This window comes from Phocoena sinus, chromosome 13 (genome assembly GCF_008692025.1).
Source record: "Phocoena sinus isolate mPhoSin1 chromosome 13, mPhoSin1.pri, whole genome shotgun sequence".
Classification (NCBI taxonomy): domain Eukaryota; kingdom Metazoa; phylum Chordata; class Mammalia; order Artiodactyla; family Phocoenidae; genus Phocoena; species Phocoena sinus.
The window spans coordinates 22,616,256-22,630,405 of record NC_045775.1 but is presented as its reverse complement, the minus strand read 5'-3'; the positions used below and the strand labels follow the sequence as shown (position 1 = coordinate 22,630,405).

Sequence of the window (14,150 nt, the reverse complement as noted above, 5' to 3'; positions counted from 1 at the left end):
TTATAAATTAGATCTTGCTGCAAACCTGATAATGTTTCTAATAATTCAACCTAAAATTAAAATGTGAAAAAATACTTATGTGTGAAACATACACTATGCAAAGTCACTCTGACAACTAATGTTGCTTGTAATCACAAGCAAATGTCAGGTTGCTTTACACAGTTCCAGGGCTGTCAAATGTTAAAACAAGTGAGATCTTCATTCCCTCACAGATTTGCACTGGACACTATTTTCTAAGCTCCAACCATAGTTCTTACAGCATTCTTTAGACCTCAGTGTTGGTGCAAAATAATCAAAATCCATTTAATTGTGCAGGTGAGGAGCTTCCACCTAACCTCTCACTGGAATTGACTAATGTGCAATGTTATCACATGATAAAAGGCAAATATTAAGAGAGGACTAATAAAATTCTATAAATACCTTCCAAGTGATGACTAAAATCACTTAACTAAAACCACATGCTTTTGGATTGATAATAGTTTCAGTAGTACCTACCTATCTGTGTTAAGACACCTTCCAAGATGAAATACATAAAATCTCATTATAGATCAGCATTAACAGATGAACACTTCCAGTTGATTTTGAGGATACAGAATACTAACTTTGAACCTCAATTAAGCAAAATGTTCTCTTCCCCAAAAGAAGTCCCTTCTTCTCATGATTACAAAAAATTATACTCCATCATTATTTTTCAAATTTCATATTCATGTAAAAACCTTTTCAATGCAGGTTTGTTTTTTAAATTACAAATGCTGTGTGTTATATATGTCCTGTGTTGTGTATACACTAAATTTTATCTTTCAATAACCATCTGCTATTTCTCCAGCAAGTTCTTACTAATAACTGCCTCCTCTAAAACAGAAAGAATGCCAAGGAGAAAAAAACACCTAATTCCACTATTACATCTGCCACACGAAATCTTAGTAATCTTCATTAACCTTTAACATTTAAAACTCTACCCTACCAAAAAGATTCACTCAAGGTTACATACTAATCAACAGCAAAGTTAACATAAATCCAGATTTCCTAAATTTTTTTCTAAGATGAAACAGCAATTTCTCCATATTTAGTATGAGTCTACTTTAAGCCACAAAAAAGGAAAAAAGTAAATTTTTACAGTTGGCTAGAATGGGGAATTTTGGTTTTAAATGAAAGAATTAAGCCACTGCCATAATTTCAATTTATCTTAAGTTTGCCTGCTTAATGTGATTTGAGCCTACAGATGGCCTTCAGGAGCTCTGTATAAAAACCCAAACCGTAATACTGTGTATGCACGTACACATGTATACTTTTCTGATAAGTCCGGGGCTTTCATGATTTCTCAGAGGGGTCTGTGTATTGCCGTAAGTTAAAAAAATCATTCCAGGTAAACTAGTAAACAAATAGATAATGAAAAAGAGTAAGAAGAAAATTAACAGATACAGGGGAGGACTAGACATTTCAGGAACAGAAGAAGGGAGAGCCCTAGTCCTGTGGTTCTCACGAGTGTGATCCTTTTTCACTGTGTTGACATCTGCATGGTGCAAAAGCAATGGTGATTAAACACCTTAAAACACCAACACCTCAGCAGAAACCAAATCAGAGGCACTAAATTGCCACACACAGCGAAACAAAAAGGTCCAGTTTCAATTAAAAATGCCCTTGCCCTTGATTAAGCAGTAAAAACAATCAATTTTCTTACATCGCCACCAACAAGTATACATCTTTTTAATATTCTGCATGATGAAATGAAAGTATCCATGAAGCATTTCTGTTGCATATCAAAGTACAATGGTTGTCTTCAAAAAGAGCACTTGTATGACTGTTTTAGTTCCAAGCTAATCTAGCTACTTTCACAGACCATCTCTTTTACTGGAAAGCACAAGTGACAAACTATGGTTATTCACACTTAAGATATTTAACAGATACTCTTGAAAATGAACAAAGTGAGCCTGTCACTTCAAAGAAAACAACTGACAGTATTTGTTGCTAGTGAAAATTAAAATTTTGGAAACTTCGTATCCAACACCATGAATTTGACAGCTTCTTCATACTTAAGGACTCTTCTGATATCTTGCTGTAATATTAACAAATGTGAATTTTTGATGTTGTATAAAATGTGTCAACATTTGAACATCTGCATAAATCAGCTTAACCAGTATTTTCAAAATGACCAATGCATGTTACAAAGTCATTTGTAAGATCCATTTAAAATGCAAGATAGATAAATGGATTTTAATGTAAGAGAACAATATTTCAGATTCTACATTACAACTAACCTTTAAGAAATTATCACTGTCGATTTCTGGTATAATATTAAAGAATATTCACCATTATCTAAAAAGGCTATTGAAATACTCCTTCCTTTTACAACTTTGTATCTGTAAAAGTACAGATTTTCTTCATATACTTCAACAAAAACAATGTAAACTGAAGCAAAGCAGATATGAGAATTCTGCTGTCTTCTACAAAACCAGACATTAAAGACATGTGCTTATCACTATTATTTTTGTTGTAGAAAACAAACTGATTATGTAAAATGAACAGGTTATTATCGTTATTTTACATGAATTAAAGAATATTTTTAAATTCTTAGTTTTAATTTCTAACACAGTACTGATAAATAACATACAAATCAAAGTTCTTGTCCTCAGTTATTTTTTTAATTTTTTTATTTTTTGCGGTATGTGGGCCTCTCACTGCTGTGGTCTCTCCCGCCACGGAGCACAGACTCCGGACGCGCAGGCCCAGCGGCCACGGCCCATGGGCCCAGCCGCTCCGTGGCATGTGGGATCTTCCCGGACCAGGGCACGAACCCACGTCCCCTGAATCGGCAGGCGAACTCTCAACCGCTGTGCCACCAGGGAAGCCCCTCAATTATTTTTATGAGTACATAGTCGTCCCAAGATTCAAAGTTTGAAATCCACTGCTCTCTAGCCCCTAGCCAAAAGAAAGCATACACCAAATCTCCTTAAATCACCTTTCACCATTTAATTCTGCCTAAAAATATCTCTCCCCCTCAGCACCAACATTAATATGTCAAACCAGATAAATTCTGAATAACGGGAATAGGAAAGAAATGTTTTATACATACATACATACATACTATGTATGAGTGGTTGTATGCAACAATGTGGAGGGCACATCTGTTAGATCCTCACAAGAAATAGCCTTCTCAAAAATTCCTTTGAGGAGGGTCCAGGGCTCAGTAGCGTAAGAAGCCCTCTATTACCTTACACTCAGGTTTATACTAAACAGTAACAGTAGCTAACATTTTCTGAGCTTTTATTATGGTCTAAGCGTTCTACCAGTTTAATTGTTACAGATACATTATGAAGCAGGTCGATTATCATCCTCAAAATGCAGAAGAAACTGAGGAAGAGCTGAAATTATAATACATGCAGAACCTGTACCTTTAGAGAGTGTAAACATGGTCCCCCACTATATCAATACTTACTGAACTACCTTGAATAAACACTTAATTGAGTATATATCTGTTATCATTCAGGATTCACGTAACTATTGCAGTTAAGGTCTGATGTTCATAAAATATGTTCCTTTCTGTCATTATATAACTTAGATCTTTCTCTCACTTTCACTCCAGAAGCCTGGTCATTTTCTTTCACTACTCTGGCTCAATTATTTGATACATATTCAAACAACACAGATGAACCTACAAGTACCTATAAAGTTTCCCTCTCAGTTTACTATTTAAAATAAAAAAGAGCCATAATAACTGCTAAATATTAGAGAAAGCTATATAATAGATGTCCTTAAATATGAAAAGTAACTTTTTTTTTTTTTTTTGTGGTACGCGGGCCTCTCACTGTTGTGGTCTCTCCCGTTGCGGGGCACAGGCTCCGGACGCGCAGGCCCAGCGGCCACAGCTCACGGGCCCAGCCACTCCGCAGCATGTGGGATCCTCCCGGACCGGGGCACGAACCCGCGCCCCCTGCATCGGCAGGCGGACTCTCAACCACTGCGCCACCAGGGAAGCCCATGAAAAGTAACTTTTGATTTCTCTAAATCTTGAAAATAGTAGGTAGGATTAAGGGAAAAGTTAAAATGGTGTTAGACAAGCACTCAAAGCAAGAAAATGTTTTGATCAATAGTTTGGAAATTGACTAGATGGGAACTCAGGCATAGTCTGATGAACATTCTAAGGATTAAATTCCTTTATGGGGAATAAACTGTGTCAAAACCTCCAAATTACACAGTGCCAGCATATATCAAGACCCAAAGGCAACATTCCCACCAGACTGCGCATGTAACATAAATACCTCTATTTGTCTTTGCACAGATGTGGCTAAATTTGGGAAGGAAGAGCCCTGAGGTCAGTGACTATTAGGAAGGTTATGTATGTCCTCATAAATCACTTTGCTATACACGTGAATAGTGGGTAGGCAGATTAAAGGACAATTGTTCCTGTCCTTTTACTACTTTTTCTACTGCATGCCAAGTACCCACCTAGACCAGGAACTGAATTCCTCCATTAAACTAGGAAAAGACTGGCAACTAGTTATTAGTACTTACTTAACTTCAGAATGAGTTTCTGCATTTTAGTCCCCTACTTCTAATTGTGGAATAAAGACAATTTCTTAAGCATTTTCATTCTATCTTAAAGATGGAAAATCTCTGAGGTACAGTGTATTTCAGAGAATGAGGTGTAAAAAAAAAAAACTACATTTCACCTACCAATAACCAAGACTTCAAAGGTAATCATATTCAATCTTGAGGGAAGGTGGAGGGTTTACAAAAAGAAAGAAGAGTTGTAACCTTAATCTCTTTCTGCTTCCTATCTTCACTGATCCTCTATTTTCCCAGAAAGAATAAGCCTTGAAATGGCTACTTACAGCTGCTAGAGGAGCAGTGATCGCTGCCTGAGGGTATAAATTTGTACTCACTCAAAATTAAATCCTAGAAGATTAAGCTGGGAATCCCTATCCTCCACCACCACACCACTGCTAAGCCTACTGACATTTACAAACCATTTCTTCTTGCATCCCTATAGCCCAAGATTTCCAGGATCAAGGCTGTTTCTGAAACTGAGATTTTAATTATTTCTAAATATCTTGACATTCTTAACACTGACGTTACTTTACCTGTTAAAAGTTGTTTGAGAACGTATACTACTGGAATGGATACTCTGTTAAAAGATAAATGTGGATAATAAGACCTAAGATGCAAAAAACCTACTTGATAAAATTTACTATCTTTACCTCACTAATCCTAAATCTTAATATAATCCTGTCTCTAGACTCAAATATAAATAGATTTCTAAATCCCAATAAATCCTAATCTTGGTTTAGACATTTACCAGAAAAGCTCCAGCTCTGTATTTTCGAATAAAATAAAAATACTCTGGACTACTTCTTCAAACTGTCAAAATTTCCCTCACCTACTGGAACTGACAAGAAAACCAAGCAAGCAAGCAACCAACCTAATCCCTGAATCTCTGAACAATGTAGCATCTTTATGCCTTCTCTAGCTTCTCATCTAAAAAGAAGCAAGAGAAGAGAGAAAGTATCCCTAAGACCATCTCCCTATTCCTCAACCTGCTCTTTTTTAACAGACCTGGCCTTGGGTCTACACAACAACACTATCCCTGCAGAAGTTGAGGTTGCCAATACCAACTAGCACTTCCTTCAAACTGCCTAATCTTTAGACTGCTGGGTCATAATTAAACAATTTAATCAGAAAAGAGGCTTTACCCAGTCTGGCAGTTCCTCAAAAGGTTAAACAGAGTTACCATTTGACCTAGCAATTTCACTCCCAGCTATATACCCAAGGGAAATGAAAACATATGCCCACACAAACACTTACACATGAACATTCATAGCAGTATTATGCACAATGGCCACAAAGGGGAAACAACTCAAATGTCCATCAAGTGATAAATGGACAAATGAAATGTGGTATATTCATGCAATGAAATATTATTTGGCCATAAAAGGAATGAAATACTGACACATGCTACAACATAGGTAAACTTTCAAAACGTTAAAAGAAGCCAATCACAAGAGACCACATAATGTATGATTTCATTCAGATGAAATGTCCAGAACAAGCAAAATCTATAGACAGAAAGTATATCAGGGGTAGCCAAGTACTGGGAGGAGTGGTGAAGGGAAAAGGGATTTGTTGGCTAGTGAAAACAGGGTTGTGTTTGAGAGTGGTGGTGGTGAAAACTTTCTAATGTTGATTGTGGTGACTGATGGTTGCACAACTAAAAACCACTCAATTATACACTTCGAACAGGTGAAACTGTATGGTATGTGAATTGTATCTCAATAAAACTGTTGGGAACAGAGCTGGCACAATCTCAACCATCGGGAAGCAGTTTTCCACACAACCCTCTTCCCAAACAAGCAGGTTCTACTCAACCTTTTTCAAGTCCTCCAAAATAAATTCAACATTTATAGTCTGAATAAAGCTCCCCAGGTGATTTCTCTATACTCCCACTGCCATCCTAACTCCTTTTGGAACTGCTGATCAAAGTAAAAAGCTTTTACTGGATTTTCCAGGATACCCATAGGAACTAGCTTCAATTTCAACAAGAACGTGGTAGCAGAATCACTAACGTAGGCATCTTTGGCTTTGTGGTTAAGTAAAACTTAACTCAAGAAAATATACTGGGACTTCCCTGGTGGCGCAGTGGTTGAGAGTCCGCCTGCCGATGCAGGGGACACAGGTTTGTGCCCCTGTCCGGGAAGATCCCACATGCCGCGGAGTGGTTGGGCCCGTGAGCCATGGCCGCTGAGCCTGCGCGTCAGGAGCCTGTGCTCCGCAACGGGAGAGGCCACAACAGTGAGAGGCCCGCGTACCAAAAAAAAAAAAAAAGAAAGAAATATACTGAAGGAACATGCACTACCCAAACAATAAATTAGTATACTGTTTTGCATTAAATAATAACAAAAAATTTAAATGTAAAAGGCACTTTGGAAGTGAACATCATTTGGCCACCTAAAAAAAACACAAAGAAACTCATAAAATTACTAAAAGTGTTATAGCTGATTGGTAATAAAAGTTACTAAAAGGGTTATAGCTGACTAGCAATCTGAAAATAATAATAAAAAAAATCAAGTAATAAAAAAATCAAGAATATGTTATGGAACTACAGTCAACATTTTAAAATGAGATCAAGTCCTGCTGATTTCCCCTCCCTTGTACAATACTTTCATTTAATACTGAAAACAAACAAGCAAAAAACCTAACTATAGCTATTCTGCTAAGCAGCTTTACTTGAATTTGAGTTAATAATTAGCATGTAACATCACTGAAAATCAAGGCAGACAAAAGAATTCTTATTTGAAGATTAAAAACAATTATTTATTAGAAAATCCAAGTCTGTTAGGATGTCTTTGGACAGGTCTAGATTTTGGAAAAGGGAAGGAGAAGAGGAGAATTTAAGAATCCCAGGGAGGCACAGTCAAAACTAAACATACTTCCCGGGATTAAGAAGCAAGTAATGGTACTCTTTACTGTCAGAGAGCTGGCTGAAAAAGCCTGAAAGTCACTTGTTTAGACTGGGAGTTCCCTGAGTGAAGAGACTGTGTCTTATTTTTGGATTCCTGGTGACTGGCACAAAGCAGGTCAATAAATTTCCCCTTGCTAATTTAAAAGGGGAAAAAGTCTGCAAAATGATCATCCAAAACCAGAACCCAACACGTATGTAATTTGAATTCACAGAAACAAACAGAATCACTTAGCCTATTTTCCTCACCATATCTTTTCTCTTAACAACCTTGAACAATCCACTAGTGAAGTTTCTTAATTATCTATAATCTTAAAAGGGTGCATCTGACTTAAAAGATCCCATATCAAAGATTTAAAAACACATACGTCTGCTGTGTTTTATGCCTATACAGTATATAAATATGTAAGTTTATGTAAGATAAAAATAAAGAAGTTGAGATACAAGCATCAGATTTTTAAATATTTAAGTTTACAAGCCAAGTTCATGGTGAGCATAAACTTCCCCCAAAGTTAACAAGATATTAAAATTTTTAAATAGCTACACTTCCCTCTTATAACAATGCGTAACTACAAAAAATACATACACTTTTTCAAAGCAAATGTCTCACAGACCCAGTAAGATGTTCACATCTGTTAGAGTCCACAAAGTCTTAAACAGTGAACATTGACTGCAGGCACCAGGGGGCCTCCCAAGAATAACTTGATAGTAAAGGAAAAGGCAAACGAGTTCCTTGTGAAACTCTGCTTCTTCTTCAGTCTTAAGAGACTCAGTCTTAGACTGCTGGAAGGCTTTCACATCTGGAGCAAGTATACTGTAGTTTGTTACACAACGGGTACACAGAGAACTGATAAAATACCAACACTTTGGCTGAAAAAAGGAACTAGCGCCCTCCCTTCCGCCCCCCAATCACACAATCTTCTTCTGCGATGATTTTCCAAATGTAAGTACACACTGTTTCACGGTGGCAAACAATTATCTTCAGGAAATCTGAAAGCCAGTAACAATGGATATGTAATCCTTCCACGGTTTCTGACAGAGAGAACAATAATTTATTTTTTTAAATGGCATAATTTCTTTCCTACACACTCACAAAGCAGCTAGTGATGACGCAAATTTTAGGGTAAAGGGATTCACTGGCAGAAGGCAGCGACTGACTTTGAATAATACCCTGGCCTCTCCATCTCTTCCCTTTCCCTCAATCCCCGACCCTAACATAAAACTATCCAATTATAAACAGAAGGGCCCAGAAACTTCAAAAGCTGCGAAGACCTGTAAATATCTTTTAAACACAAGAGAGCCTTTACAATCGACCTTTTCTAAGTTTGTGCAGAAATTAAATCCTGCTCAAACCTGCTAAAATTCTCAAACCCGAAAAACAATGCCTTCAGCAAACGTGTCTACATATTTGTTGCGTGCATCTTCAGCTCGGTCAAAGACTTTTGGCTTACTATGCTTTAAAGCTAAATAATACATGGGCGGGACTCAACTCCCGCTCACGTTATCTTCTTGAATAGAGTTTGTCCTGTAGCATCATGTAAAAATGCCGAACAGATCAAACAGTCGACTCAAGGAGAAGATTTTTTAAAATTCACTCCGGTAACAAGAAGCGGAGGCATCCAAGGGCAAGGCACAAAGAGAACAGAGAAGAAATACACGTCCCACGGGCGTACAATGCCCCGGAGCACGCATCCCGGCACCCTCCTCGCGAAGGGTCACCCGGCACCCCCGCCGGCGCGCCACCGTGCGGGTCCCCGAAGGTCCGCTGGGGCACTACTTGCCTGCGGGGACAGCCCCTGACGCCCGGCCTCCCCTCGGCCGTGTTCCCGGAGGCCGCTCCCCCCGGCCCACCAGCTTCTGCGCCCCCTCCTCGGGGGCCGCCTCGGGGCGGGAACGGGGGGTCCCCTCGGGCTCCGGCGGCGGAGGAAGAAGGAGGGCTAAGGGAGGCGCCCCCTCCACGCGGCCGGCCGGGCCCCGACTCACCCTCCAGCAGTCGAGTGATGAGACTATCCACGTTCAGCTCCCCGTCCGCCATCTTGTCGGCACCAGACGCTCCTTCCCAGCAGCGGGAACAAGGGCTTCTCGACGGCGGACGATGCGGCGACCGCTCGGCGTTCCCTCACCTAGAAGTCACGCGGCGTTTCGACCCCGGTTCCAACTCCCCCTTCCCCCGGGCCCTCCCCCCACCCCCTTCCCACCAAGCAGTGGAGCGCGCACACACTCGGAGGCACCCACGAGAAAAAAATAAACAAGTGGAGCCCCCAAAAACCGGGCCGCGTCAGACCCAGCCCCCACCTCCTCTTCCTCCTCGGCACCGCCCAACTCCGCAAAGCTCACCAGCGCCGCCGACGGCCCCTCCCGCAGCACCACTCACTTCACACCGCCCTTCCCCGCCACCGCGCCACGCAGCCCTCCGCGCAGGCGCACGGCGCACTCGCTCGCGGCCCCGCCTCGCCCGCGGCCTCCGCGCAATCGCACTGGACTCGGTTCTCCCGCCGCCGCCGCCGCGCCACTGCCTTCGCGCAGGTGCGGCTGCCTCTCTCGCCACTTCCACTGCGCCGAATCTTCGCGGCTGCGCAGGTGGCGCCCCTGAGGCTCCCAGGGTTTGCTGCGCTGGGGAAGCTCCCATTACGCAGAGCGCGCGTAGGCAGCGCTGACCTTCTCGCTTCCCAGCTTCCCGGGTCCGGGGCGCTGCGCAGACGTGGTTGTGCGCTTTCCGCCTTGCTTTTGTTTTCTTGGGTTCAGTCCCTGGTTTTGCAAGTAGTTCCTCGTTCCCAGTAAGCGGGAAACGGGGACTGCGTTACCCATGTTTGAAACTGGGTTTACACGTTTGGAAAGCAAGAAGGGGTTACTCTGCTGGAACAGTTTGACGTTGCACGTAAGGGGTTTTATACCTTACGGTTCCACAAGTTTGGTTGCCAAGTGTCCCTGGATGAAATAAGTTAAAGTGGGCCCTGGGAGGGTCAGCAGTAATAATATTTTACATGGGTACCGTTGTCTGCCTTCTATAGAGCGCTTTCACATATGTTACATCTTCCATTCTGTGGATACTGCTTTTCCACAGTGCATTTTGAACAACGACAAGAAAAATACCTTCATTATATATTGCTTAATCATCCTACCTTGTAATTGTTTTTGCATTTATCTCCTACACTCGACCGTGAGCTCCTACACGGTAAACCCAATTTATCTTTGTGCCTGCAGCTCCCACCGTATCTGGTATGTAGAAGAGAGGGACAAAGAAACGCGGAGGCTCAGGAAGGTTGGTTGCCCACCTCTTCTTTCCACCACAGAATTCTGCCTCTAGAAAAGCAGGGGGAAGAGTAGCCACGCAAAGGATCTAGGTAAGCCAGAGTTTTTGGCCTGTTCTCAGAAGTGGTCAGACCAAAATTCTTCACTCATTCCTCAGGTGTTTGTCCAGAAACTCACAAACAAGATGCTGTCTCAAGCTCAAGGCAGTGCTTCTCCCACTCACATATCACTAATAATAGCTAACATTTTTGAGATCCCTGTATGTGCTCTGGCACTGTTTTAAATGTTATAGTACATATGTTATTTCATTTAATCCTTACACCAGCCCTGTGAGGTAGGTACTATTATTATCTCTACTTTGTAGATGGAATTTATTGAAGCACAGTATGGTTAAATACCTAGCCCCAAGTAAATGGCAGATCTGGGATTCAAACCCAGGCATCCTAGTGCAAGAGTCTGCACTCAACGATTGTGATATACTCCCTCTCAGTGTACGTGAACTGAGATGCTTAAATATGCATGTGTTACAACATAAATGTCGAGAACAGAAATCATACTTTTTTGGGGAAAAAGCATTATCCAATCAAGTGCTTTATGATGGTTCAGATGACTTACAGAGATAGGATTTCCTGATCCCTTTTTTTCCAGCTTTCTCTCCATTTCAAGATTTAGCTTGTGGATTGGTGGTGAACACAGAACAGGTGACAAGCTATGATGGTGATCCTGTCTGGAGTAGTTTTCACAGACTCTTATTGCCACCAGTTCATCTTAGGGCCTTTATAGGTGAAGAAATGGATCCTCATCAAACTCTTTTGTTAATGACCATTTATTTATACCCTGCTTTTTTCCAGAAGAAGGGATTTAAAGTAACTTACATAAATACATGAAGTAGGATAAATTAAAAATATGTACAGAGAAAAAGAGCACAAAAGAAAACCAAGAGTGGGAAAGATAAGATAAAACCAGCAGTATTGTATGTAAAATGCATGGTGTAAGGTCCTATGGTTTGCTAGGGATAAGTCACAAATATGATTCTAAGCTTTCTAGCAACCAAGGAAAATTGCAACCAATGAGTAGCAAGTGGAGTAAGTGTTCTGGCTGAGCTGGAACTGAGACTTGAATAGACCAGCTTGTGGAGTTGGATGCCACTTTCCCAAATCTCTTCCATGAGCCTCTAAAAGAGTACCAGAATGTTTAGAACACTTAAGGTGTCTTCTTATCCTCCAATTTTCATGGGGCCCATGAACCCCGTGAGAAAGAACTTTGAACCCTGTCCTCCATTAGGGTTTATATATATTCAGATATGTTTAAGGGACAAGGGACACTCAAAGGAAACTGGATTGCACAGAGAGAAAGTGAGCATCTTAGAGAAAATCACCCCAAGTGGAGGAGGGCAGAGAGAGGCCAGTCTCAGCAGAGTTCTGGGAGTCAGAAGAGCTCAGAGGGTGGTTCTGAGTACCGTCTGGTACTGCCTGCAGCTGGAGATGCCCCTTCACCCCCACCCCACCAAGTTTTCTAGTGCCTTCGAATCCTGGGTAAGAAGGGACTATTATAAAAATGAAAGAGCTCTATCACTAGGGGCCCAACCAACTTTCCTGTGGGATCCCCCTCCAAAAATATTATGTAAGAATTCAGAATCAGATGTCTTCAGATTTTGAAGTTTAGTGCATATACTATGTATTACTTAACACCCCAGCAGCTTCTGGGGCAGCTCACTATAAACTGAAGCATTATTTTTTTTTTAAAGAAAATCATATGAATATCCATGTCATGTAAGGTAAATAAAGACTGCATTTTGCCTCATATCAGTTCAAGTCAGAGTTGCCATTAAAGCAGCCTCCCCCCCCCAGAATAAAACGTATTTATTGAAGGAAATTGGAAAACAAAGAAAAAATATAAAAATCACCTATAATTTCACCAGCCATAGCTAACCACTTTTCTGTTTTATTTCTGAATATATATTTATACATTTTATATCATATATAATATAATTATATTATAAATATATTTATTTATATAGACATATATATGTCTATATAAATGTACACCAAGGAAGTAGAGCATTCTTATGAAACTTTTCGTAAGCCAAAATGTCAAAAAGCAAAGAAGCAATTACCCTAGGACACATCTTGCTAACAGGTGCACAAAATAAATCGAGATAAAGCACAGATGCTCACAGACACAGTTCAAAGTTGTGGCAGCCTGATGCTGAGATGCTGAGTATAGTTCCTAGAGAAGGAACTTGGCGGTGCTTGATGTGTGCATTTCCTCTGTAATGGCTTGCTGCAGAACTAACGCTAAACACTATTTTTACTTTTCGCCTTTTTTTGTAACAGTGAAAATCCTCTTTGGATTTCTTTTGGTTAGCGGAAAAAGATACTCACGTAGGTCTTTCATAAAAGCAAAGTTGCATACAGTGGACTTTCTAAAGGCAGGCAATAGATAGATAGATGTCTACCCATTTTGTAAAATTGGGATCATTCTTCACTTCCATTTCATCCTACTTGGTTATGTGAGTTTTCGTGTCACATTTATGTGAATCTCAGTCTTCAAAGTTTATTTAGACCTTAAAATGTGGATAAGAGGTTGAGGGCAGAGGAAGAGGTAAGAGGTGGAGATCCAGAGGTCAGAGGAGACAGTGCTACAGGCAGCAGCAGCAATAGAGGCAGTCAGAGCCACCGTAAGGTTCAAGGGTAAGCGGGTACCAAAGAGACAGAAGCCTCACTTGACAGATACTGACTCTCAGGAAGTTCTTGGCCTGAGTGTGAGCAGTGGTCCGTGGGCAGAATGGGGGTTGTCAGTTAGGGAAGTCAGCAGCTTGGAAGCAGGACACGAGAAGGCTGCCATTGGTGTAGGAGCAATGTGTGGTGGGCGGCAGCTCTGTAGAGCACCTGAGCCTGGAGACCAGCAGGCTTTAGAGCAGAGGACTGGCAGGGAGTGGTTCTGATTGCATGTAGGAAACTGCCTCCCTCTCTTTCTGGACATGTGGCAAGACTTAGGAAAAGGATCAGGCTAAGGTCCTGCTCCTGATGAGACCAGGATTGTTAATCCAAGAGACTAAAGGGCAAACTATTAGCTAGACTCCCAACCCAGTGTGGCTTTAGATAGTGGTGTGTGGGAGCCAGCTTACACTGGCTCACGAGAGCCAGTTGTTAAACGTTCAGGGAATTTTGCAAGCCAAAATTCATTATTTAAAAAGTAAATTATATAGGCTTACAAATAAATATAACAAAAACAAAGGTAATTATTGCTCAAGATTCACCACATTCTATTTATGTTGCTACGTTTTACTATTATGTATAGTCTAAAGGTTGTTAACATGTACTGTATCTGTATGGTGGAAATACTATATAATGAAATGCTGCTATGCAGATCTTTCCAACTCTACCTTCAGTGATATTATATTGGCCATAGTGAGAGCAGTATTTACACCAAGGAAATTAGC

At 40.8% G+C, this 14,150-nt stretch overlaps 1 protein-coding gene across 1 annotated transcript in view; it reads right to left on the bottom strand.

Moving 5' to 3' along the window:
* The window catches only part of PPP1CB (protein phosphatase 1 catalytic subunit beta), a 37,353-nt gene extending 27,414 nt beyond the window's left edge, over positions 1 to 9,939 (bottom strand). Inside the window, 2 exon segments of the mRNA XM_032652394.1 lie at positions 9,437 to 9,576; positions 9,791 to 9,939. Of these exon segments, the coding sequence (XP_032508285.1) occupies positions 9,437 to 9,488 (52 nt within the window). The 5' untranslated portion in view covers positions 9,489 to 9,576; positions 9,791 to 9,939.
* Positions 9,940 to 14,150: the final 4,211 nt, after the last annotated feature.